General features: G+C 43.4%; 1 protein-coding gene across 3 annotated transcripts in view; it reads right to left on the reverse strand.

Annotated features, from left to right (window-relative positions):
- Positions 1–25,911, reverse strand: part of TBL1X (transducin beta like 1 X-linked) — a 276,885-nt gene that overhangs the window by 28,129 nt on the left and 222,845 nt on the right. For all 3 annotated transcript variants that reach the window (XM_075853975.1, XM_075853977.1, XM_075853976.1), the window contains 3 exons: positions 25,403–25,544; positions 24,142–24,205; positions 3,774–3,871 (listed from right to left, as the gene is read on the reverse strand). In XM_075853975.1, coding sequence (XP_075710090.1) covers positions 3,774–3,871; positions 24,142–24,205; positions 25,403–25,544 — 304 coding nt within the window. The remainder of the gene's footprint in view (positions 1–3,773; positions 3,872–24,141; positions 24,206–25,402; positions 25,545–25,911) is intronic.

Genomic DNA, 25,911 nt, shown 5'->3' on the forward strand with positions numbered 1-25,911 from the left:
GTACGATCTACAAAGGGTGGCACTATCCACATGTGGGTGTGTGTGTGGCACTTTCTACAGGAGGAGTAGCACTATCGAAAGGGGGCACTGTGTAATTATCTACAAGGGTGTGTATAGCACTATCTATAGGTGAGGTATGTTACTATCTACAGGGGGCCCTGTGGTACTATCTACAAGGGGTGTGTGTGGCACTATCTACAAAGGGTGGCACTATCCACAGGTGGGTGGGTGTGACACTATCTACAGGGGATGTAGCACTATCTACAGGGGTGTGTGGCACTATCTACAGGGGGTGTTTGACATTATCTACAAGAGGGAACTGTGTGTGGCACCATCTACAAGGTGGGGTGTGGCACTATCTACATGGGGTGTGGTACTATCAATATGGGTCACTGTGGAATTATCTACAAGTGGGGTGTATGGCACTATCCATAGGAGAGGTATGACAATATCTATGGTTGTGTGTGGCACTATCTATAGGGGGTGTGGCACTATCCACAGGTGGACGTGTAGCACTTTCCACAGTTGGGTGTGTGGCACTATTTACAGGGGTGTGTGTGCCACTATCTTTAAGGAGGGTGTGGTACTATCTACAGGGGTGTGTGGCAATATTTACAGGGGGAATAGTGGCACTATCTATAGGGGCCATTGTGGCACTATCTACAAGGGTGGTGTAGCACTATCTACAGGAGGTGTGGCACTATCTACATGGGGTGTGTGGCACTAACTACAGGAGGCAGTGTCACTATCTACGGGAGCACTGTGTGTGGCATTATCTACAATTGGGGTGTATGGCACTATCTATAAGAGAGGTATAGCACTATTTACAGGGGGTGTGCCACTATCTACAGGGGAGGGTGTAGCAGTATCTAAAAGGAGGGTGTGGCACTATCTACAAGGAGGGGTGTGGCACTATCTGCAGAGGTGTGTGTTGCCATCAACAGGGGTGGTGTGTGGCACGTTCTATAGGGGGTGTGTGGCACTATCTACAGGTGGGGTGTGTGGCACTATCTACAGTGGATGTGTCACTATCGACAGGGGGCACTGTGGCATTATCTACAAGGGGATGTGTGGCACTATCTACAGAGGTGTGTGTGGCACTATCTGCAGAGGGGTATGGCACTATCCACAGGTGTACTATCTAAATGGGGCATTGTGACACTATCTATAAAGGGGGTGTGGCACTATCTGCAGGTGTGCGTGGCACTATCTACAAGGGGGGTGGCACATTCTACAGGGTGTGTGTGGCACTATCTACCGGTGGAGTGTGTGGCACTATTTAGAGTGGATGTGTCACTATCGACAGGGGGCACTGTGGCATTATCTACAAGGGGCTGTGTGGCACCATCTACAGAGGTGTGTGTGGCACTATCTACAGAGGTGTATGGCACTATCCACAGGTGGATGTGTGACACTATCTACAGGGGTGTGTGGCACTATCTACAAGGAGGGTGTGGCACTAAGTATTGCGGGAATTGTGGCACTATCTACACAGGAGTTGTGGCAATATCTACAGGGGGGTATGTGGCACGATCTACAGGGGGTATGTGGCACTATTTACATGGAGGCATTGTGGCACTATTTACAGGGGGCATTGTGATTGTTCCACTATCTACTGGAGGCATTGTAGCACTATCTACAAGGAGTGTGGCACTATCTTCAGTGGGTAATGAATGGCACTATCTACAAGGAGGACCTTTAGTGCACTATCTACATGGGACATTGTCTGGCACTATATAGAGGGGGCACTGTGGCACTATCTAAAAGTAGCATTGTGTGGCATTGTCTAAAGGGGGTGCTGCATGGCAACTACCTTCAAAGGGCACAATGTGTGGCACCATCTACAGGGGGAACTGTGTGGCAACCTCTATAAGGGGCATTGGGTGGCACTATCTACAGGAGCAGATAAACTTCAGACTTCTGCCACAGATTCATGGGTTGGAAATGCCTATGGCAAATCTGACCCATATAAGTATAGCCTTATTGTTGGTGCTCAGTTCTGACCTTCACCTGACGGCAGACCCAGGTAAATGGATCTCACTAAAAATAGTTGTGTGCCTCTGCCCTATAGCTATACATTGTAAAACCAATAGATAGATGGGGATTGACAACAAAAAGATTATATTATTAAAGGGTTGTCTAGTTTAGAAAGCTTACTTTGCAAAGCTTTTGTAGCACAACATGAGAATCCAGTATTGACATGTAAAGCCTGACTTCAAATGTTCATTACTCAATTGTGAAGTTGTCCACGCCAGTGGAAACAACCCCTGCAATCTCCTGCTGAGATGGCAATAAATAGATACTTTTGGTAAGATTAATACTCTGGAGAAAAGTGTTGCATGACTCTCTGTAAGGATTGTGTCTTTGAAAGACTTTGAATCACCGTGTCATGCACCGCCCCCTCAGAACATTCACATCAGTTTCTGTGGTTGTTTCTGCAGCAGGTACATGAATTTCTGCAAGTTCCATTCGATGAATGGAATTTTGAGTCACAGAAATTTCTGCAACAAAATCTGCCACGTGTGACTACTCCTTAATACACATGTGCATGCTGGTTAGACTGCCTCAGCCCTTTCAATCTTGTGGTTAGACCCCGACCATTGCCACCTTCTGACATGTCTCAGCGACTTAACTTGCTCTTAGTGTACCTCCTATTTATTTTTATTTTTGTATTTTTTTATTTTCATGAAATAAGCTACTTGCGGACAGAGGTGGCATTTCCATATTGGACTAACAGAGTTCCCACTTCTTTATGTTGAGAAATTTTTTAGAATAAATAATAGAATGTATTTATTATAAAAACATAAAAATAAAAGAGGGTACACTTTAATCAGTGGAAACATCAGCGATACAATACAATACAATACAATACAACACAACACAATACATGCATAGAAAACTAGCCTTTGTGCCATATTAGTTTGCTCTGAGACTATAATCATGTTAATTCTAAGGATATAATAATGATTAGTATAATGGTGCTAATAGCAATCTATGCAATTGCTTTGTAAAATGTAAAGGTGTTCTCTTGGATTTAAATGCTATAAATACCTTTGCAATCAATTTTTCTTTACTGTCCAAATATATCTAAAAGGAAAAATGGAGCAACTTTGCATTTCCATAGCAACAGACAACAAGCAAACCCTGATCCTGCAGTCATTGTTACTTCATCTGTCCACAACTGTTAACTTACATTTAGTAGGTTAGCAAGAAGTAGGGGACAGATGAAAAATAATATGACTGCAGGATCTGACTACACAGGGTGTGTTTGTTGTCTGTTGCCATGGAAACGCACACATCTGCATAGAAGCTGTATAAAACAAAAGAACAGTATGTTTTTTAGTCAGGACTATTTTCAAATTCAGTTCATGTATCATTTTAGATGCATTGAAACAATAAAAAAAACTAAATATTGTGAAGGTGTACATAGCCTTTAAATATCTATGGCATATTTTTTAGATATGTAGCCTATCAATATTTGATATATGGGGAACCATTACATACAATTTTGATTGTTCCTGGCAGTGCAGCTCAGTTCCATTCAAGTGAACAGTACAGTTACAAGCATAGCCGGACATACTGATGAACCACTGTGCCTGTGTAAACTATGGTTCATTCTGCTAGCTGGTGGGAATCCCAGGGGTCGATCCCTACAGATCAACTGTGCATCTTATTAAATTCTATCAGATGTTTTTAATATCTTTAAATTGTATTTGAATACAAATTGCAAATTTTGATCATATATATTATATATTATTTGTTACAATACATACCTTATCAACCCCTGCACTCAGTATGTAATTCCCCTTTCTATTCCACTTCAGTGCAAAAATTGGACCTTTATGTTGACCTAAGGTGCTTGCAAGGTTGCCTGTAGAAAGAACACAAACCTTTTAGTTTGTTATAGTTATCATAGTATTTGTGATCAGAGATGCAAACTTCTCATCAACTACTTTTAAAGTGAATTAAGAGTTAATATAAAAAATATCTTAAACAGAATCTAATGGTTGGCAATAGAAAACCGGTAGCACATGAAAACAACGTAGTTACTATCTGCTTGGCATCAGTTTTTTTCTCAAATGTTTACAGAGATGAGCAAATGTCCCGAAATTATTTTCGGGTTCGATTCAGTAGAATTGCCCATCCGTTTTGGTCTGAAAATATTTGTCACAAATCAAAAATCCCCCCCCCCCTTTGTCATGAAAACACATATCTGACTCTCTGATGTCTTCTAGGACTGTTTCCAAGTTAAATCCAACCACTTTCGACCTTTTTAACGCCAAACTAGTATGTAATGTCAAAGTGACAGCAACATATATTGGAAGAGCATTTTGTGAAGGTGGCCTGCAAGGCATTATGGGGAAGCCCGCCCAGGTCATGTGATCCTTTTACTAATCTGTAAAATGGTGGCCAGCACTCGCAGTTGGCTGCCATTTTGCTTTTATTTGTGCGCCACAAACTCAAAACATTTCATAATTCACAAAATCCTAAAGTTTTGGGAAATTCAAACAGAATTTGATTCAGAGTTATGTAGAATTGAATCACTTATCACTATTGGTAAGCTATAATTGTAGCTTAGCAATGCTGACACACCATATTTGCATTGTACTGCATTCATTTACAGATGGACAATGGATAGGATGAAATGTTAAAATGTGAAGACATCACATTGTTTTGTACAGTATTTATGACATAGTCCCATCACGTTTTATCTCATAGTTTGGTATATGCGCTGGGAAAGCTCCCTGCGTATATGTCAAACGTAGTCATAGACCCCCATTCAACCAGTTAAACCAGTGCATGTCAAAAAGAGTGTCCTTTTGGCATACTCTGGGCCGGTATGCATCGGTCGAGCCTATTAGAGACCCATCCCTCTTTTGCCTCTAACATAGGGCTCTGACATGGTGGGAACAGAGCCTTAGAGCATAAAGGACATTTTGATGTAATGTATTAGCACTGCTACCTTCTAGTACTGAGATCTTAATTTCTGCATAATGTATTGTATATGTGTATGTAATGTATATAATAATATAAGAAAAAATAAGCATCATTATTGTTGACAAGAGTTTAATAACCAGGGTGGTAGGAATACCTGCTGCTGTAGGGTCTAGCAGCTATGGAAGGCCATGATTGAAGTCGAAGGAACTAAAGAGTTAATGGGCAGGAAAAGTCGACGCAGTAGCAAATGAAATGGCGAGCACTGATAGGCCAAGGAAGGTAGGACAGGACAGAGAGTGAGGACCACAATAATCATAATTTTTTCTTAACCTTTTGTGAACACCTCTGATGGCGATAATTGAGAAGTGGTTGTACCATGGTGACTTGTTACACCCAGTTCTAGACTTTTTCGAAGATTAAAATATTGGTTGTTATTGATGTGGTATGGGAAATTGTGGTTTATAATGAAGTATGAATGTTATTTAGGCAATGTATCACACTATTACTTGCGCAATGTGATAGAATTATAGGGAACTGTATGGTAACATTTAGATACTACATTGTATGGTAGTTTAACTGATTGTAAGAGCTATTCTTTCTTCCCTTTTCATAACACCTGTCTTGACCAGGACCCCCCAGGGATCGGTAGTAATCTGTGGGGAAACCTAGCAGTAAGTGTTAAATTGTCCTGCAGCGCCACCACAGGAGAAATTAAGCATTACACTGTGTTGATTCATATCAATGGGTTGTCTGTGTAATGCAGGACAGAACAGATCCTCCAGAGCAAGAGACACTCTTTGTACCTTTTTCCACTATGGCCAAGAGATGAGGACCCTGAACTGAGGACCCCCCTAATAGAGTATATAAAAATAGGTTTTCTAAACTAGACAACCCCTTTCATAACATTTATTCTGGTTGTAAAGCTAAGCTTTAACACCTCAATTTTAACCAATTTTTTATTTATTTTTTTAACCACTTGCGGACCGCCCATAGACTATAAACGTCATGGGACCTGTGTCGTGGCCAAAGTTGTCATGTAACCCACAACTTAGAACTATACTATAAATCAATATATATGAGACAGATAGATAGATAGATAGATAGATAGATAGATAGATAGATAGATAGATAGATAGATAGATAGATAGATAGATAGATAGATAGATAGATAGATAGATATAATATCTTTACATATAAATCTAAATTGTGAATTTTTTTTGTTATACGAATAAAGATTATTATTATTTCTATCTACCTACCTCTTTATCTATAGCTTTCATATGATATGTAACGAAAATTTACTCACCAGGATTTTTATTTCCTGGAGTCCGTAGGCAGCACAACACAAGGGGGGGGGGGGGGTTTAGTCCCCTAGGTACAATTAAGCAGAGACAGGTTAATTAGCAATAAGTATTACATAATTAACCCCTTCCCGACATGCGCCGTACATGTACGGCGCTGTCGGGAGGTGCTTCCCGCAAAGCGCCGTACATGTACGGCGCAGTGATGGTGCGGGCTCAGAAGCAGAGCCGGCACCATCACCGCGGGGTGACAGCTGTATTATACAGCTGGCACCCTCCTGTAACTGCCAGGACCGGAGCAACTCTCCGATCCGGCAGATTAACCCCTCAGATGCTGCGCTCAATAGAGCGCAGCATCTGATAGCTTTTCTCCCGATCGGCAACCCAGTGATGCAATCGCTGGGTTGCTGTGGCAATCGGACGCCAGAAAATGCCAGAGTCTGCCTTGTACGGGAGTGTCCTCATAGGCTTGCTGTCAGTGAATAACTGACAGCGCTAATACACTGCACTTCGTATGTAGTGCAGTGTATTAGAGTAGCGATCGGGGCATCAGGCCCTCAAGTCCCCTAGTGGGACAAGTCAGAAAAGTTAAAAAAAGTTAATAAAAATGTGGTAAAACAATAAAAACACACACATTTCAAATAAAAATAAAGCTAAACTGACTTTTTCCCCATAGTAAGTCTTTTATTATGGGAAAAACCGTAAAAATTAAAAAAAACTATACATAATTGGTATCGCCGCGTCCGTAACGACCCAAACTACAAAACTATTATGTAATTTATCCCGCACGCTGAACGCCGTAAAAAAAAACCATGAAAAACAACGCCAGAATCTTTGTTTTTAGGTCACATCTCCTTCCAAAAAATGCTATAAAAAGTGATCAAAAAGTCACATTTACTCCAAAATAGTACTAATAAAAACAGCAATCCGTCTCGCAAAATATAATCCCTGACACCGCTTTGTGCACGCAAAAATAAAAAAGTTATGGGTTTTAGAATATGGCGACACAGAAAACAAATGATTTTATAAAAAAAGTGATTTTATTGTGCAAAAGCTGCAATACATAAAAAAAACTATATAAATTTGGTATCGCCGTAATCGTATCGACCCGCAGAATAAAGTTAACATGTAATTTAGGGCGCAATGTGGATGCCGATAAAAAAAACAATAAAAAACTATTCCAGAATTGCTTGTTTTTGGTAATTTCCTTTACCAAAAAATGAAATAAAAAGTGATCAAAAAGTCGTATGTGTTCTAAAATGATACCAATAAAATCTACAGCCCGTCTCGCAAAAAACAAGCCCGCACACCACTCAATCAACTGAAAAACAAAAAAGTTACGGCACTAGTAATGCGGTGATAAAAAACATCTCAATGCGCAGGCCGGAGGGGAACATTCCTTCAGTTTCAGGGCCCTAGTATTTAGGAACTAGGAAAGGGAATGGACATAGCACATCCGCTGGAAGCGAGGGCGCCCGTATTATACCAGCGCAAAACTTTCCCAGCAATATTTCCCAAACTACGAAGGAGAAAATGTCCCCAAAAGGTGCAGAGCGTTACAGAAGGGGAGTGAGAAAGAAAACCGCTTATCAGTGTGACACCGGCCTGTGCATAACGGATTGCTTCACAGCGTAACACACATCTATGGATAATTGTATTATTTACCCCTTTAGTATACCCTCTTATTATGCCCTGATGTACTCCGCACAGATTACATATACCCTGATGTACTCCGCACAGAAAACATATGCCACACATTATAAACGGAAATACCAGCAAAACTCAAACAAAACTACCAAGCAAAATCCATGCTCAAAATGGCGGTCTTTTCCTTCTTAGCCCTACAGTGTGCACAAACAGCAATTTATGGCCACAAGTAAAGCATTACCATACCCGGGAGAACCCGCTTAACAATTTATGGGGTAAGATTCTCTAGGGGCACAACATCTTGTGCGGTGAATGGGCAGATCAGTGGAAAATTTGTAATTTTCACTTTGCACCATCCATTGCGTATTTATTTCTGAAAAACACCTGTGATGTCTAATTTCTCACTACACCCCTTGATAAATGCCTTTAGGGGTGTAGTTTCTAAAACGGGGTCACTTTTGTTTGGTACATCAGGGGTTTTGCAAATGCAACATGGCGTCCGCAAACCATTCCAGAAAAATCTACGCTCCAAAAGATAAATACCGCTCCTTTTCTTCTGAATGCTCCTATATACGTAAACAGCCGATTATAACCACATATGGGGTGTTACCGTACTCGGGAGAAATTACTTTACAAATGTTGGGGTGCTTTTTCTTCTCTACTCCTTGTAAAAATGAAAAATGTTGATCTAAAACTACATCTTGTTGGAAAAAAAAAATATTTTTCATTTTCATAGCTTAATTCTAATTAATTCAGCAAAAAACCTTTGGGATCAAAATTTTCACTATACCCCTAGATGATTCCTCAGGGGGTGCAGTTTCCCAAATTGAGTCAATTTTGGGGTGTTTCCACTGTACTAGTACTACAGGGCTCAGCAAATGTGATATGGCGCCCAGACACTATCCAAAATCCAAATGGTGCTAGTTCCATTCTGAGCCCTACCGTGTGTCCAAAAAGCCGTTTATGACCACATGTGGGGTATTGTTTTACTCGGGAGAAGTTGCTTTACAAATATTGCGGTGCTTTTTCTCCTTCTGTCCTTGTGGAAATGAAAAAAAAATACCTAAACCTACATTTTATTTGAAAAAATGTAGATTGTCATTTTCAGGGCCACTTCCAATAAGTTCTGTAAAACACCTGTGGGGTCAAACTGCTCATTGTACTCCTAGATAATTTCCTCATGGGGTCTGGTTTCCAAAATGGGGTCACTTGTTGGGGGTTTCCACTGTTTTGTCCCCTCAGGAGCTTTGCAAATGCGACATGGCCTCCGCAAACCATTCCTGCTAAATTTGAGTTCCAAAAGCCAAATGGCGCTCTTTCCCTTCTCAGCCTCGCCGTGTCTCCAAACAGCCGTTTATTACTACATGTGGGGTATTGTTTTACTTGGGAGAAATTTCTTTACAAATTTTATGGTGCTTTTTCTCCTTTAGTCCATGTGGAAATGAAAAAAAAAATTAGCTAAACCTACATTTTATTTGAAAAAATGTAGATTTTCATTTTCACAGCCTACTTCCAAAAATTTCTGCAAAAAACCTGTGGTGTCAAAATGCTCACTATACCCCTAGATAATTTCCTCAAGGGGTATAGTTTCCAAAATGGGGTCACTTGTTGGGGGTTTCCACTGTTTTGTCACCTTAGGGGCTTTGCAAATGTGACATGGCCTCCGCAAACCATTCCTGCTAAATTTGAGCTCCAAGAGCCAAATGGTGCTCTTTCCCTTCTAAGCGGTGCCGTGTGTCCAAACAACCGTTTATTACCACATGTGGGGTATTATTTTACTCGGGAGAAATTTCTTTACAAATTTTATGGTGCTTTTTCTCCTTTAGTCCTTGTGGAAATGAAAAAAAACTAGCTAAACCTACATTTTATTTGAAAAAATGTAGATTTTCATTTTCATGGCCTAGTTCCAAAAATTTTTGCAAAAAAACTGGCCGGTCAAAATGCTTGCTACACCCCTAGATAAATTCCTCGAGGGGTATAGTTTCCAAAATGGGGTCACTTGTTGGGGATTTCTACTGTTTTGTCCCCTAGGGGGCTTTGCAAATGCGACATGGCCTCCGCAAACCATTCCTGCTAAATTTGAGCTCCAAGAGCCAAATGGCGCTCTTTCCATTCTAAGCCCTGCTGTGTGTCCAAATAACCGTTTATTACCACATGTGGGGTATTGTTTTACTCGGGAGAAATTGCTCTACAAATGTTGTGGTGCTTTTTCTACTTTAGTTCTTTTTTAAATGAAAAAAAATTAGCTAAACCTACATTTTATTTGAAAAAATGTAGATTTTCATTTTCATGGCCTAGTTCCAAAAATTTTTGCAAAAAAACTGGCCGGTCAAAATGCTTGCTACACCCCTAGATAAATTCCTCGAGGGGTATAGTTTCCAAAATGGGGTCACTTGTTGGGGATTTCTACTGTTTTGTCCCCTAGGGGGCTTTGCAAATGCGACATGGCCTCCGCAAACCATTCCTGCTAAATTTGAGCTCCAAGAGCCAAATGGCGCTCTTTCCATTCTAAGCCCTGCTGTGTGTCCAAATAACCGTTTATTACCACATGTGGGGTATTGTTTTACTCGGGAGAAATTGCTCTACAAATGTTGTGGTGCTTTTTCTACTTTAGTTCTTTTTTAAATGAAAAAAAATTAGCTAAACCTACATTTTATTTGAAAAAATGTAGATTTTCATTTTCATGGCCTAGTTCCAAAAATTTTTGCAAAAAAACTGGCCGGTCAAAATGCTTGCTACACCCCTAGATAAATTCCTCGAGGGGTGTAGTTTTCCAAATGGGGTCACTTTTGGGGGGTTTCCACTGTTTTAGTTCCACAAGACCTGTTCAAAGCTGACATGGTGCCTAAAATATATTCTAATAAAAAGGAGACCCAAAATCCACCAGGTGCTCCTTTGCTTCTGAGGCCGGTGCTTCAGTCCAGTAGCACACTAGAGCCACATGTGGGATATTTCCTAAAACTGCAGAACCTTGGCAATAAATATTGAGTTGCATTTCTTGGGTAAAACATTCTGTGGTACAAAAAAAATGGATTCAAAATGAATTTCTGGAAAAAAAGAATGAACTTTGTAAATTTCACCTCTACTTTGCCTTAATTCCTGCGCAATGTCTAAAGGGTTAAGAAACTTTCTAAATGCTGTTTTGAATACTTTGAGGGGTGCAATTTTTAAAATGGGGTGACTTAATGGGGGGGTTTCTAATATCTAAGGACCTCAAAGCCACTTCACAACTGAACTGGCCCCTGTAAAAATAACATTTTGAAATTTTCTTGAAAATGTGAGAAATTGCTGCTAAAGTTCTAAGCCTTGTAACGTCCTAGAAAAATAAAATGATGTTCAAAAAACGATGCCAATCTAAAGTAGACATATGGGGGATGTTAGTTAGCAACATTTTTGTGTGGTATAACTGCCTGTCTTACAAGCAGATACATTTAAATTGAGAAAAATGCTAATTTTTGCAATTTTTCGCTAAATTTTGGTGTTTTTCACAATTAAATACTGAATGTATCGGGCAAATTTTGCCAGTAACATAAAGTCCAATGTGTAACAAGAAAACAATCTCAGAATCACTTGGATAGGTAAAAGCATTCCGGAGTTATTACCACATAAAGTGAAACATGTCAGATTTGAAAAATGAGGCTCTGTCAGGAAGGTCAAAAGCGGCCAAAGAGGGAAGGGGTTAAACAATTACGCCCTTATCCTATAAGTATGTACCGGTGACCGGGCCCCGGCGTATTTTGATAAAGCAATAGATATAAGTTCTGCCAGGGAGGGAAGCTTGTGCTGCCTACGGACTCCAGGAAATAAAAGTTTCGGTGAGTAAATTTTTGTTTTCCTCATCGTCCTTGGCAGAACAACACAAATAAGACTTGCCAAGCAATAGCTATATGGGAGGGATAGCAGACACCATTTCAAGCACTCTTTTGCCAAATAGAGAACTCTCTGCCGTTAGTGAGTCTTGCCTGTAGAGCTTGAAAAAGGTTGATGTAGATGCCCAGGTAGCAGCACTGCAAATTTGGTCCAGGGGAATATGTTCTGACTTCTGCCTATGAGGTAGCTGGACAGCGCGTGGAATGTGCCTTGATCTGTAGAGGAGATTGAAGCTCACTAAGATGATAGCATTTCCCAATGGTTGATCCAATCCACCTGACTAATGTGGCTTTACTTGCTCTGTGACCTTTGTTAGGACCGGCATGCTGGAGGAATACATTTTCTGCTTTCCTAAAAGCCTGTGTTCTTGCGAAAATGGCTCTTCTCACATCCAGTGTATGCCAATTCTCCTGATCTTCACCTTGGGGATAAGGAAAAAGGACTGGTAATAATATTTCTTGATTGATGTTTTTGAAAGAAGGAACTTTAGGCAGGAACCCAGGCATGATACGTAGTAGAAGACAATCTGCAAGATCTCTGAAATAGGGTTCTTTGAAGGAGAGAGCCTGAAGCTCGCTTATGCGCCTGGCCGACGTGATTGCCACCAGGACGAAGGCCTTGAAGGAGAGAAATCTGATGGATGACGCTTGCATGGGTTCAAACAGAGGGTTTGTCAGAGCCAACACAACTACTGAAAGATCCCAGGATAGAGAGGGTACTTGAGAAGCTGGGCTGAGGTTTCTTAGAGCCTTGAGGAAGGTTTTCACCGGGTGTTGATTAGAGAAACGGTTTTGCAGCTGGGCATTGATAGCCGTGAACGGTACTTTAAGAGTATTGAGTTTAAACCCTTTATTGAAACCCTCCTGAAGAAATTGAAGGATTGTGTTCAAAGAGACTGGGCTTGCCGAATTCCTGGAGAACCAGCTAATGAATAGGGCCCAAACCCGGTTGTATACTTTGACAGTTGAGGGACGTCTGGCTGACAGCAGGGTGTTAATGACATCAGAAGAGAGACCCAACTCTGTCAGATTCTCCCGGTCAGTCTCCAGGCCGTGCGATGTAGACTGTCAGGGTTCGGATGACGCATCCCTTTTCTGGGACAGGAGTTTCGGTGTTACCAGCTGTCCCAGGAATCTGCCTTTCGAAAGAGACCATGCTAGGGAGAACCAGGCCCTGGGGGGCCAAAATGGCAGGATCACAATGGCCTCCGCCTCTTCGTCTCAAACTTTTTTCAACACTCTGGATATTAAGGAGAGGGGAGGAAAAACATAAATTAACTTCGCTTTCCAGCTGACAGACAGGCCATCCATTGCTACCGCACGGCGTGTGTGGTACACAGAACAGAAGCTGAGGACCTTGTTGTTCTCTTCTGATGCCATCGCATCCAGGTCTGGCATTCCCCATGTGGTAGTTAAGCTGCTGAAGACCTGAGGGTTGAGACCCCATTCCCCCGGATGGAGGGTGTTGCGGCTGAGGAGATCTGCAGTGTGGTTCATCGAGCCCTTGATGTGAACTGCTGAGATTGTTGTTCTGCCAAATTCATAAGTAGTTTGCATTCAGCCGACATTGAGACACTGCTCGTTCCTCCTTGCTTGTTTATATAAAAAACAGTTGCTAGGTTGTCTGACTGGGCCAGGATCCAAAGATCTTTTAGATAAGTTTGGAAATAAACTAGTGACAGCCTCACTGCCCTGAGCTCCCTCATGTTGGAGGATAGTAACGCTTCCTTCTAACTCCATCTGTTCTGAACCCACAGATGATCTACGTGGGCCCCCCAAACCCAGGAGGAAGCAACCGTTGTGAGGACTTTCTGCGGTTGGGGAGCGAGAGACTTTCCGGACCGGGGAGTGTCTGGGGCTAACCACCAGCTGAGGTCTTGAAGAGTAAAGTTGTAGATTTTGAAGAGAGCACCTAGGTTCCTGAAATTTTTGTCCCCGGACCTGAGGATGTCGAGCTGCAATGACCTCATGTGGGTTTTGGCCCCGGGGACCGCATCTATAGATGAGGTCATTAGACCTAGGACTTTCATAGCCCCTCGGACGGATACCTTCGGATGGAGAATGAGATGTTTTATTGAACCCCGTAACGTAGCAATTCTCTCTGGAGACAATTTGACCGTCATAGAGTGAGAATTCACCATGAACCCTAAAAATTTCAGATTCTGTGATGGTGACAGCTGTGATTTTTTGAAGTTCACCAGGAACCTGTGATGGTGAAGAAGCTTCAGTGTGGTGTGGAGATGTTCTTGGAGTAGAGATTTTGATGGCGCTTTTATTAGCCAGTCGTTCAAGTAAGGCACCACACATATTCCTTTCAGCCTCAATGCCACAGTTAAAACCACTACAATTTTTGTGAACACCCGAGGTGCTAACGAGATCCCGAAGGGTAGGCAGGTGAATTGGAAGTGCTTTAGTCCCCGCTGAGTCTGGACCGCAAGCCAAAGAAATTTTCTGTGAGCGGACAGGATAGGTATATGTAAGTATGCATCTGTGAGGTTGATCGTTGCCATAACATCGTTCTTCTCCAAGAGGTTCATCACCGACCGGATGATTTCCATCTTGAAAGTTTTCTTCCACAGATATTGATTGAGAAAGGTCAGGTCTATAACCAGTCTCCAACTTCCGTCTAATTTGGGTACTGGGAATACTCTGGAATAAACTCCTTGCCCCCTCTCTAAGACTGGAACATCTTCCAGGCTGCATTCTGAAGAAAAACCTGTAAAAGCTGATGGACTATCGGACTGTGATGAATATTGGGAAAAATATGGTCTGGGGAAACATCTTAAACTCCAGCGAGTATCCTCTTTTGACAGTTTTCGATACCCACTCGTCGGATGATGTCACAGACCACAGAGAGGAGAACCTTTGAAGTCTTGCCCCTACCTCTAAGATTGGCTTGGCGTCATAACTCACTGAGTTTTTTATTGGAGTTTCTCTTCGAAAGGAGGAAGGGTTTTCCCGCTTTGTTCTAAAAATTTGCAGACAATCTGGAAACCTTCTCTTAAACTTTGGGGATCTTCTTTTCTGATCCCGAAAGTAGCGCCGAGGATCCTTCCTTTTAAGGTTCAGGAAACTTGTCCCCTTTACCTTCCCCTGGGGATTCCAAGATATCTGTAAGTTGAGGACCGAATAGGGATTCTGGCTGGAAAGGGAGACTGCAGAAATTATTTTTGGAGAGATTATCTCCTGACCACAATTTAAGCCAATGAGCTCTTTTGGCTGCATTCAAGAGGGATAGGGTTCTGGCTGCATACTTGATGCTGTCTAGCTGAGAATCACACAGGAACTCTATGGCTGCCTTCATTACTGGAAGGGACTGGAGAATTTCTGCCCTTGGGACTCCTTCTCCTAGATACCTTGATAAGTGGCTCAACCAAATACGGAGTGCTCTAGCTACTAACACTGAAGACAAGGAGGATTTGTATGAACCCACTGATGATGTATACAATTTTTAAGGAGGGAATCCGCTTTGCGGTCCATGTAATGCTGTAATGCTGATTCATCAGAAGGAAAAACAGCTTTTTTTGCCAATTTTGCTACTGGTAAATCCACTTTTGGCACATTTTCCCACTCCTTCGAGCAGGATTCATCCAGTTTGTAAAGGTTTTTAAACCGTGAGCCTAGAACTGCCTTCCTCTCTGGCTTATCCCAATTTCGATTCATCCATTCCGTTAGGACAGGATGGCCGGGAATTTTTTTTCCCATTGGTAATAGGAAAATAAAAAAGTCTGTCCTTTTTAGGTTTGTATTCAACCTCTTTCCCCGACTCCAACGTATCTTTCACTGCTTTGAGAAGATCATGGAGTTTATCCTTATTTAAAATATAATATTCCTCAGGGTCGTCAGAATCTGGAGCATCAGAGACCACATCAGAATCTGAACCACATGCTGAGGAGGAAACCTCTTGGTACTGAGGAGGTTGAGAGGAAGAGTGTCTGGCCCTTTTAGAATGGTGTGACGACTTAGCTTCCTCCAAAGCTACAGATAACTGTTGCTTGAACCACTGCATAAATCCCCTGGAATCTTCCCTAAGAGAGGAATTAACTAAAGATCTGACTCAATATCATTAGGGGCTAATGGCATTTCCTGCAAAGTCTGTGCTTTGATTTGTGGGTCCTATTTATACTTTCTTTTCTATAGGCAGACATCTAGATAAGAGCAGGAAACAAAAATCATAGACAGAACTGAAAACATCTGAGGAACATGAGAACCCATGAATTAGACAGCCATACCAACTTTAGCAAGCAGAGGGCTGGACCGGAGGCAGAGCGCGTCATAATTTCAACAGACGCCGGCATTTTATGCCCGCCGCATCCGAGTGTCATATCCGTGGGCAGAGCCAGGGGATGATATCACTTCCTCCACTATCCATGCCTCTGTAATGCCGAACAGCACTTCTGAATACCAGAAGAGCGCAGGCAAGTGGTCTGTCAACCTGTCCAGACACTCGGCAACGGGCAAGCATGAGGAGGGGATTATACCTTTTCCTGGTGCCGCCATTTTGGAAGAGGCGAAGTGCCCTATCACCGTGTACCAAGGGAAAAAATGCCATTTTGGTACACCTTCGAGGCTGAGGGACAGAGAACCCTCCCTGTATACCGCCCGGAATACATATTCAGTCTCCGAACTGAACCTAGAGAGAAAGAAAAAAATACGCTGGGGCCTGGTCACCAGTACAAATTTATAGGATAAGGGCTTAATTGTTTAATCATTCAATACTTACTGCTAATTAACCTGCCTCTGCTTAATTTACCTAGGGGACTAACCCCACCCCCCTTTTGTGCTGTGCTGCCAAGGAAGTTCAGGAAATATATATATATATATATGTTTTTATATATATATATATATATGGATGTAGATCATATATAGATGTACAGTTTTAGGGCCCATGAACACGGCCGTAATTTTGATCCATTAATTTCTATTGCCCACAAACGCCTTCCCGTATATTTACGGGAAGGTGTCCGGGCCGTAGAAATGACACGCAAAAAAAAAGGACATGTCCTATTTTTTGATTTTATGGACTGTGCTCCTGATTTTACGGTCCGCAAATGCGAGTGTCTGTCCGCGGCTGTCCTTGCCTGTATTCACCGGCCATGATTACGGGCACGGCCATGTGCAGGGGGTCTTAGTCTGGGGCAACACGGCGACTTTGGCCGCGACACTAGTCATTTACACAAAGATTGCTTTGGAACCATCTTTGGAAAATTTGCACTCCAAAAGCCAGTTTGCGCATCATTCATTGTAAGCTCTGCCTTGCGCCCATCGTGTATGAAATGCACACATATTTGGTATCGTTGTAGTCGGCAGAAGGTGCCAAATATGTATTCAGGTGGGTTTAGCCAGTGGCATGCACCAGATGTCAGAAAAGATCACCTGAATTCACATATTTGGAAAAAAATAACAGTTTTAATTTTTTCCATCAAAGTCAATGAATTGTCTGGAAAAAATAGAAGGATAAAATATTTTATACGTGACTAATCGAATATCTTGGGGGGTGTAATTTCCTAAAGAGAGTCATTTTTTGGTTGTTCACAGGGTTTTAGCACTTCACAACATCTGTAATGGTCATATGGTGTCAGCAAACCAGCTTTGGAAAATGTTCTCTCCAAAAGCCAGTTTGCGCACCCTTCACTGTAAGCCCCGCAATGCTCCCACACATTTAGTATCGCTGAAGTCGGCAGAAGTTGCCTAATATATATTCAGGTGTGTTTACCCAGTGGCATGCACCAGATGTAAAAAAAAAAAACATCATCTAAATTCACATATTCACTTTTTTTTTTTTCATTAATTTCCATTTTTTCCTTTTATGTTTTTTAAAAAGTTAAATATATCTTTTATTTTTTTTTTACAAAATATGGAAGCCCAACATGTTCTGAAAAAAACAAGACCAAATACATGTAGGTTGGAAGAAGAATAGAAGAACAATTTGATTTTAAAGGTGGTAAAGCCTCTGGTCAGGAAGTGGTTAAGCAAAAAAACCAAAACAAAATAAAAACATAGTTTGAAATGTTATATTTATACAAAGGAAATTCATTAGTTATACTAAAAACTTATTTCAGCTTTTTTAATTTCATAAATGATTTCAAAAATCTTCTATTTAACACATTACATTGTGTAAATGTAATGTTTCCTTTTTATATTTTTAACCTTGGAATTTTATATAATTAACATAAATGAACATGGAATAATATATATGAGGCCTTTTCTACTTGCGAAGTACAGATTTTATCACTATACATATTAATAGAACCATGCTTACATTGTTCCCATTATTCATCTCAATAACAAACACAGCAGGAGTCTTTAGAAATAACAGAAATTGAAATGAGCCAGTGGAGTGTTAACACGTTGTCATAAAAACCCACACTTTAATATGTGCATAATGTACAATCTACGCACGATATTTATTTATAGAAAAAGTGGTTGCTGTTTATCTACACCTAAAACACATAAAAATTTGTCAGGGGCCAGACCATACATTTCTGTGAACCTACTCCAATGGTATGGCGATTAAAATATTTTTGGGTTGTAAGTATTATAACATAACTGCATAGGTTAACTCAGGGGTCTCAAACTCGGCCGGGTAAGTGGGCCGCATATAGAAAAAAAAGTTGACGGGCCGCATTACTTTCAAATTTAATACAATGCAAAATTATTGTTAATCAATTAGTTATTTGAACTACTATAACACTATATTACTATAATAATAATACTACATTACTATAATAATACCGCTCGGTTTAATATTTGAGATATTTCTCCACGTGCTTATTTCAACAATCCAGTTTTCCAGTTTAAGTGTCGCTAAATGCAGTCCGGCGGCTTAGTTAGCAGCGTTTGGCAGACACACATGTCAAGATTGGGCAGCCCCTTTTTAGATAGTGCCACAGTGCCCTCGGTGGATGCTGCCGCAGTGCCCTCTGTGGATGCTGCCGCAGTGCCCTCTGTGGATGCTGCCGCAGTGCCCTCTGTAGATGCTGTCGCAGTGCCCTCTGTAGATGCTGCCGCAGTGCCCTCTTTAGATAATGCAACACACCCCTAGATAATGCCACAGTGCCCTCTGTAGATAATGCCACAGTGCCCTCTGTAGATAATGCCACAGTGCCCTCTGTAGATAATACCACAGTGCCCTCTGTACATGCTGCCACAGTGCCCTCTGTAGATGCTGCCACAGTGCCCTCTGTAGATGCTGCCACAGTGCCCTCTGTAGATGCTGCCACAGTGCCCTCTGTAGATGCTGCCACAGTGCCCTCTGTAGATGCTGCCACAGTGCCCTCTGTAGATGCTGCCACAGTGCCCTCTGTAGATGCTGCCACAGTGCCCTCCGTAGATGCTGCCACAGTGCCCTCCGTAGATGCTGCCACAGTGCCCTCTGCAAATGCTGCCACAGTGCCCTCCGCAAATGCTGCCACAGTGCCCTCCGCAAATGCTGCCACAGTGCCCTCTTTAGATAATGCAACACACCCCTAGATAATGCCACAGTGCCCTCTGTAGATAATTCCACAGTGCCCTCTGTAGATAATGCCACAGTGCCCTCTGTAGATAATGCCACAGTGCCCTCTGTAGATAATGCCACAGTGCCCTCTGTACATGCTGCCACAGTGCCCTCTGTAGATGCTGCCACAGTGCCCTCTGTAGATGCTGCCACAGTGCCCTCTGTACATGCTGCCACAGTGCCCTCTGTACATGCTGCCACAGTGCCCTCTGTAGATGTTGCCACATTGCCCTCTGTAGATGCTGCCACATTGCCCTCCGTAGATGCTGCCACAGTGCCCTCTGCAAATGCTGCCACAGTGCCCTCCGCAAATGCTGCCACAATGCCCTCCGCAAATGCTGCCACAGTGCCCTCTTTAGATAATGCAACACACCCCTAGATAATGCCACAGTGCCCTCTGTAGATAATGCCACAGTGCCCTCTGTAGATAATGCCACAGTGCCCTCTGTAGATAATGCCACAGTGCCCTCTGTACATGCTGCCACAGTGCCCTCTGTAGATGCTGCCACAGTGCCCTCTGTAGATGCTGCCACAGTGCCCTCTGTACATGCTGCCACAGTGCCCTCTGTACATGCTGCCACAGTGCCCTCTGTAGATGTTGCCACATTGCCCTCTGTAGATGCTGCCACATTGCCCTCTGTAGATGCTGCCACAGTGCCCTCTGTAGATGCTGCCATAGTGCCCTCTGTAGATGCTGCCACAGTGCCCTCTGTAGATGCTGCCACAGTGCCCTCCGCAAATGCTGCCACAGTGCCCTCCGCAAATGCTGCCACAGTGCCCTCCGCAAATGCTGCCACAGTGCCCTCCGCAAATGCTGCCACAGTGCCCTCCGCAAATGCTGCCACAGTGATGTCAGGGGCTTGCCCAGAGCTTGAGTCCCGGAACAGAGCCGCTTCTAGCACTCTGCCTGGGATTCCAGCTCTGCTCCTGACATCACTATCCATATATGGACAGAGATGTCAGGGGCAACTCCAGAGCTGGAGTCCCGGGCAGAGCGCTAGTAGGCACTTCCTGGGACTCCAGCTGTGCTCCTGACATCACTGGGACTCCTGCTCTGGGGAAGCCCCTGACATCATTGTCGATGTATGAACAGCAATGTCAGATGCTTCCCCAGAGTCCCAGAGCAGAGCCTATACTAGCGCTCTGCCCGGGACTCCGGCTCTGGGGAAGTTCCAGACATCATGTGTCCAAACATGGACACCGATGTCAGGGAATTCCACAGAGTCCTGGAGCAGAGCCAATACTAGCGGTCTGCCCGGGTCTCCGCTCTGGGGAAGACCCTGACACACTGTCCATATATGGACAGCGATGTCAGGGAATTCCACAGAGTCCCGGAGCAGAGCCTATACTAGCGCTCTGCATGGGACTCCGGCTCTGGGGAAGCCCCAGACATCGTGTGTCCAAACATGGACACCGATGTCAGGGAATTCGACAGAGTCCCGGAGCAGAGCCGAAACTAGCGCTCTGCCCAGGATTCCGCTCTGGGGAAGACCCTGACACACTGTCCATATATGGACATCGATGTCAGTGAATTCCACAGAGTCCAGGAGCAGAGCCTGTACTAGCGCTCTGCACGGGACTCCGGCTCTGGGAAAGCCCCAGACATCGCTGTTCATATGTGGACAGCGATGCCAGGGAATTCCAGAGTCTCGGAGCAGAGCCTATACTAGCGGCTATGTGTCCCGCGGGCCGCAGATGACAGACCCAGGGGCCGCATGCGGCCCGCGGGCTGTGTGCATGAGACCCCTGGGTTAACTAGTATTTGGATTAATATGTATTTACTGAGTTTGTACACTATTGCAATTTTTTATAACTTCAGTGCATCCAAAATCTAACCCTGTGCTGAAGTCGTAGTCCCTATCATCTTTCCCCAACTTCTTTCTAATGCTGACCATACACATTTACAAAAAGTCATCCAATTTTGGCCATTTCAGCCAACCATCATTTAAAAAATGAACACAAATGTACGACAGTGCAGGGTGCAGTGGGTTGGGATCCGGCTTCCACCAGGTTCCACAAAGGGCTCTTATTTCAACCCCTGGCGGCTCTGTTCTGGTGCATTTCAAAAGCAGATGGGGCCTGCATCTGTGGGCCCCCAGAGCCCAGGGCCCTGAGTGGTCACCCTATCCGCCCCTCCTGTAATCGGCCACTGGTGACATGCACTGACCTCCTGTATTATCACAGTTGGGGTGCTGTGTCAATTTTCACGAGTACATGGAACCCAGAGTCATGGACCCCCAGAGAGGTCTGGTCACAGTGCGCCACTGGGTGGTAAGGGTAGCGGGCCTGGCACCATAGAGGCTACTATCTCTGTAACCCCTGGCATTACACAATGTTGGAAAATTATTTTAAGATGTTTCTAATGGTAAGACTATGGCTACACATGAGTATGTCGCATGCGAAAGGTAACATGAGTTCATATGATGGAAGCTACACGCAGCATTTCCCAAAACAATACTATCTTACAGCCAGAGAAAGATGCAGCATACTGCATCTTTATCCAATTATCAAGTGACACTTTCCTTCGGTCGCAGCACTGGGATTGCAGTGCATAAGATTTTGTGGTGTTGGTGCTGCGACTACGGGTGACCCCAGGCGCTCTAACAACAGTCGCCTGTGTAACCCTAGCCTTATAAAGAAAAGTGATGTGAGCGGGTAATATAAAGATTGCATCTTGTACCGTCCTTAAATATATATATACCTCCAATTAATTACAGTAAAAATGCTAGACACCAAAGAAGAAGAACTCATGCAGGACAAGAAAATATATGCATAAAAGGTAAATTTTTATTAAGTCCAAATATAAAAATATGCAAAAGCATATGGATAAAAAGTTAATGGACACACAGACTGGAAAAAATGGTGGGCTTTCCTGACCCCCCCAAAAAATTCCACATTACCAATGCATGTACAGAGTACATATAGGGAATATCAATAGACTACCACTGATATACATGTATGCAAAAAAGTACCGAAGGCAATAAACCCTAAGGCGACAGGAGGACCCACCACACCTGATGCACGTTTCACAGTCAGGACCTCGTATGCAATGCAGCACTGATGAAGTGCTGCATCGCATATAAGGCCCTGATGCTGCTCGACATCAGAACCTTGTACGAGCGGTTTTTGGGAACCGATTTTTGGGAACCGTATGGCGCTTGGACACTGTCGTTGTGCCACAATTGTGTCACATGGCCCGGCCAAAAAATGCAGAACATTAATTGAGAAGTTTTTGAAAAATGTGCCTGAGTTGTCTCAAACTTTTCCTTAAGACTGGCGTATAGAGTTTAAAGAGGCTCTGTCACCAGATTTTGCAGCCCCTATCTGCTATTGCAGCAGATAGGCGCTGCAATGTAGATTACAGTAACGTTTTTATTTTTAAAAAACGAGCATTTTTGGCCAAGTTATGACCATTTTTGTAGTTATGCAAATGAGGCTTGCAAAAGTCCAAGTGGGCGTGTTTAAAAGTAAAAGTCCAAGTGGGCGTGTATTATGTGCGTACATCGGGGTGTTTTTAATACTTTTACTAGCTGGGCGCTCTGATGAGAAGTATCATCCACTTCTCTTCACAACGCCCAGCTTCTGCCTGATCACTGCTGTGACGTCACTCACAGGTCCTGCATCGTGTCAGACGAGCGAGGACACATCGGCACCAGAGGCTTCAGTTGATTCTGCAGCAGCATCAGCGTTTGCAGGTAAGTAGCTACATTGACTTACCTGCTAACGCCGAGGCTGCTGCAGAATCAACTGAAGCCTCTGGTTCCGATGTGTCCGACACGATGCAGGACCTGTGAGTGACGTCACAGATCTGCACTGCCAGAAGCTGGGCGTTCTGAAGAGAAGTGGATGCAGATACTATTGAATGTAGCGTCACTACCACTGTAGCAGACTTAGCGGCTGCTAGTGGAGCCACCGGATATGGCGGCACCAGTCCCGGTGGGCGGGACCCTCGCCCTCATGCTCGATGGTGCCGCTAGCAGCCGCCATGGCTGCTACAGTGGTAATTATGCCACTGAGCAGAGAAGGAGAGCCCGGGCCGAAATGAAGCTGCAGAGTCGCCGAGCCCGGGCGCTTCACAAGCAGGGGAAGGGAGACAACGCAGCACCCCTTCCACCTGCTGGAGTGATGCGCCCTGTGGGATGGCACAAGTCACACACCCCAAAGGCCGGCCCTGAGCACAAGGCAGCTTGAGGGCAGTTCACGCCCTGTTGGCTAACTACAGCAAATTAACATATAGGGAGCCAACACAACAGAGGGCCATATGTCTGGAACGGGGAAGTTTATGAAAAAAGAAAAACAGTTCTGGAATCAGAGAGACAGCGCTATTAAGGTTAGTAAACCAGTTCAACTTATATGACCCAGTGACAGGTCCTCTTTAAGCCTCTGTTCATCAGCTTTGTGTGCGGGAATGTACATGGTCAAAGCTTTAGTAATCCTGAAAGATGGGTTATATGTGTAGGGAGCTAGACATTATACCGATTCTATAGCTTATAATAATAATAGCAACCCACCTGTACATAATGTGCCACAGTATTTACATTGTCCATGCAGGAAAAGCCTGGACACCTTCTGGTATATTTCTATACTAGGCACAGCTAGTATAATATGAGATCTAATTTTAGGAGGAATAGGAGGGTAAGAAAAATAATATTTTGATGAAGTATCAGAGTTTGTGGAATGTAGTTGAACATCACTGGAAGTAAAACTTTGGATATAGTAAATCTGCTGCTCCTATTGTTTACCTATAGATCCATGCAGATAATGCATATACCAACTGTCTACAATAACTCGTCATGCACTTAGATCTTTACAAATTCAGCAGGCATTGTACTTCAGTGAAAAAAATGCTGATATTAGGATCAAAATACTAATCTAAAAATGTATTTACCATCCTGTGTCCAGATTCTTGCAAAGCCATCATAAGAACCTGTAGCTAAGAGCGTGCCGTCGGCCTGTTGGAAAACAAAGGTAGAAAAACTGTTAATTTCATTCAGCATCCTGAGACAGTGGCGGATTATCATTAGGGCGTTTCGGGCGGTCGCCCGGGGCCCAAGGCTCCCAGGGGGCCCAAGGCTCCCAGGGGGCCCATGACCGCCCGAACCCCCTCATGCCCAGTGGCGTCGCTAGCACCGGAGGGAGCCTCGGTGCCAGGACCGCACCTGTCAGGCGAGGGGAGCTTCGCTTCTACTTAGCAGCCGTGGTCTGTGCTGCTTTAGAAGCTCCCCCTCCAGCCCCCCTTCCCTGCTCTAAACATCTCTCCTCTGATGCTAGCTGTCGGGACTTGGGGGAGGGGAGACTGTCGGCGGGCTCTGTTTCGTGCTGTGAGCAGGAGAAGAGCTGCAGTGAAGACATAAAAGGTAAGTGCATGTGTGTTTAATGTCCATATTCATGTGTGTTTAATGTCCATATTCATGTGTGTTTAATGTCCATATTCATGTGTGTTTAATGTCCATATTCATGTGTGTTTAATGTCCATATTCATGTGTGTTTAATGTCCATATTCATGTGTGTTTAATGTCCATATTCATGTGTTTACAAGGTGTACTTTGTGTATAATGTGCATACTCGTGTGTACTTTGTGTACTATGCATACTTTGTGTATAATGTGCGTACTTTGTGTATAATGTGCCTACTTTGTGTACTTTGTGCATAATGTGTGTACTTTGTGTACTGTGCGTACTTTGTGAATAATGTCCGACACCTGGACTCTGCACTGTTAAGCCGCTCCGGCTGCCTCCGAGCACCGGACGTCCAAGCCGGAAGCAGATAGCTCCGGTCATGCAATTGCGGCCGAGCAGCAGTACTGCAGCTCTGCTCCTATTCAAGTGAATAGGAGCAGAGCTGCAATTCATCAGCACGGCCGCTATGCAATGTACGGATCCAACTGCTTCTGGCTCCGTACATTGCATAGTGTGCCCTAACATCGAAAGCCCGCAGGTAGCCGTAGCGGCTGAACGGTGCGGGATCCGGGTGTCGGACCCCCACCGATGATATACTGATGACCTATCCGATGGAATAGGTCATCAATTGTCCGGTAGTGGATAACCCCTTTAAACTTAATTTATACAAAACTGCAAAACCCCTTTGGAGATCATATAGAGATCAAGAAGAGAACCATCCGTTCACAATGGTCAGTAAAAATAACTTACATTCCAGTCCAATGAGGTGACATCTTTGTTGCTTGGAACGTCTTGTCCACCTTCTCGTATACAGTGCCGTAAAACTAGTTGAGTGGAGTTGCTACTACTGTTTTCATTCAAATTCCATATTCTTGCTGTTGAGTCCCCTGATCTTTAATTTGTAAAAAAAATTAAGGAAATTTAGATTTTTGATGTAATTGTAGGAACAACATTGTTAATCTTTCCCATCATTCTTGATTTATGGATGAATTAATTCATTGTATTTTCCAAGTTTTAACAAATATCTCTATTTGCTAAAGTTAGAGCTGTATATAGGTAGACCGCCCCTGTGACCGTGTTATCACTGTGCTGTAATAACTACCCGCAAACGGCAACAAACTATTATGTTGCAAGGCAGGAAGGGGTTAATGATAAAATCAGCTCCATAATCCATTTATGGTATTACACCATTATGCAGTTAAAATACTAAATATCAGCCGATAAGAATAAAAATTAAAAGGGGCTATCCGGTTTTAGCA

Source organism: Rhinoderma darwinii, chromosome 2 (assembly GCF_050947455.1).
Source record: "Rhinoderma darwinii isolate aRhiDar2 chromosome 2, aRhiDar2.hap1, whole genome shotgun sequence".
In the NCBI taxonomy this organism is placed as follows: Eukaryota; Metazoa; Chordata; class Amphibia; order Anura; family Rhinodermatidae; genus Rhinoderma; species Rhinoderma darwinii.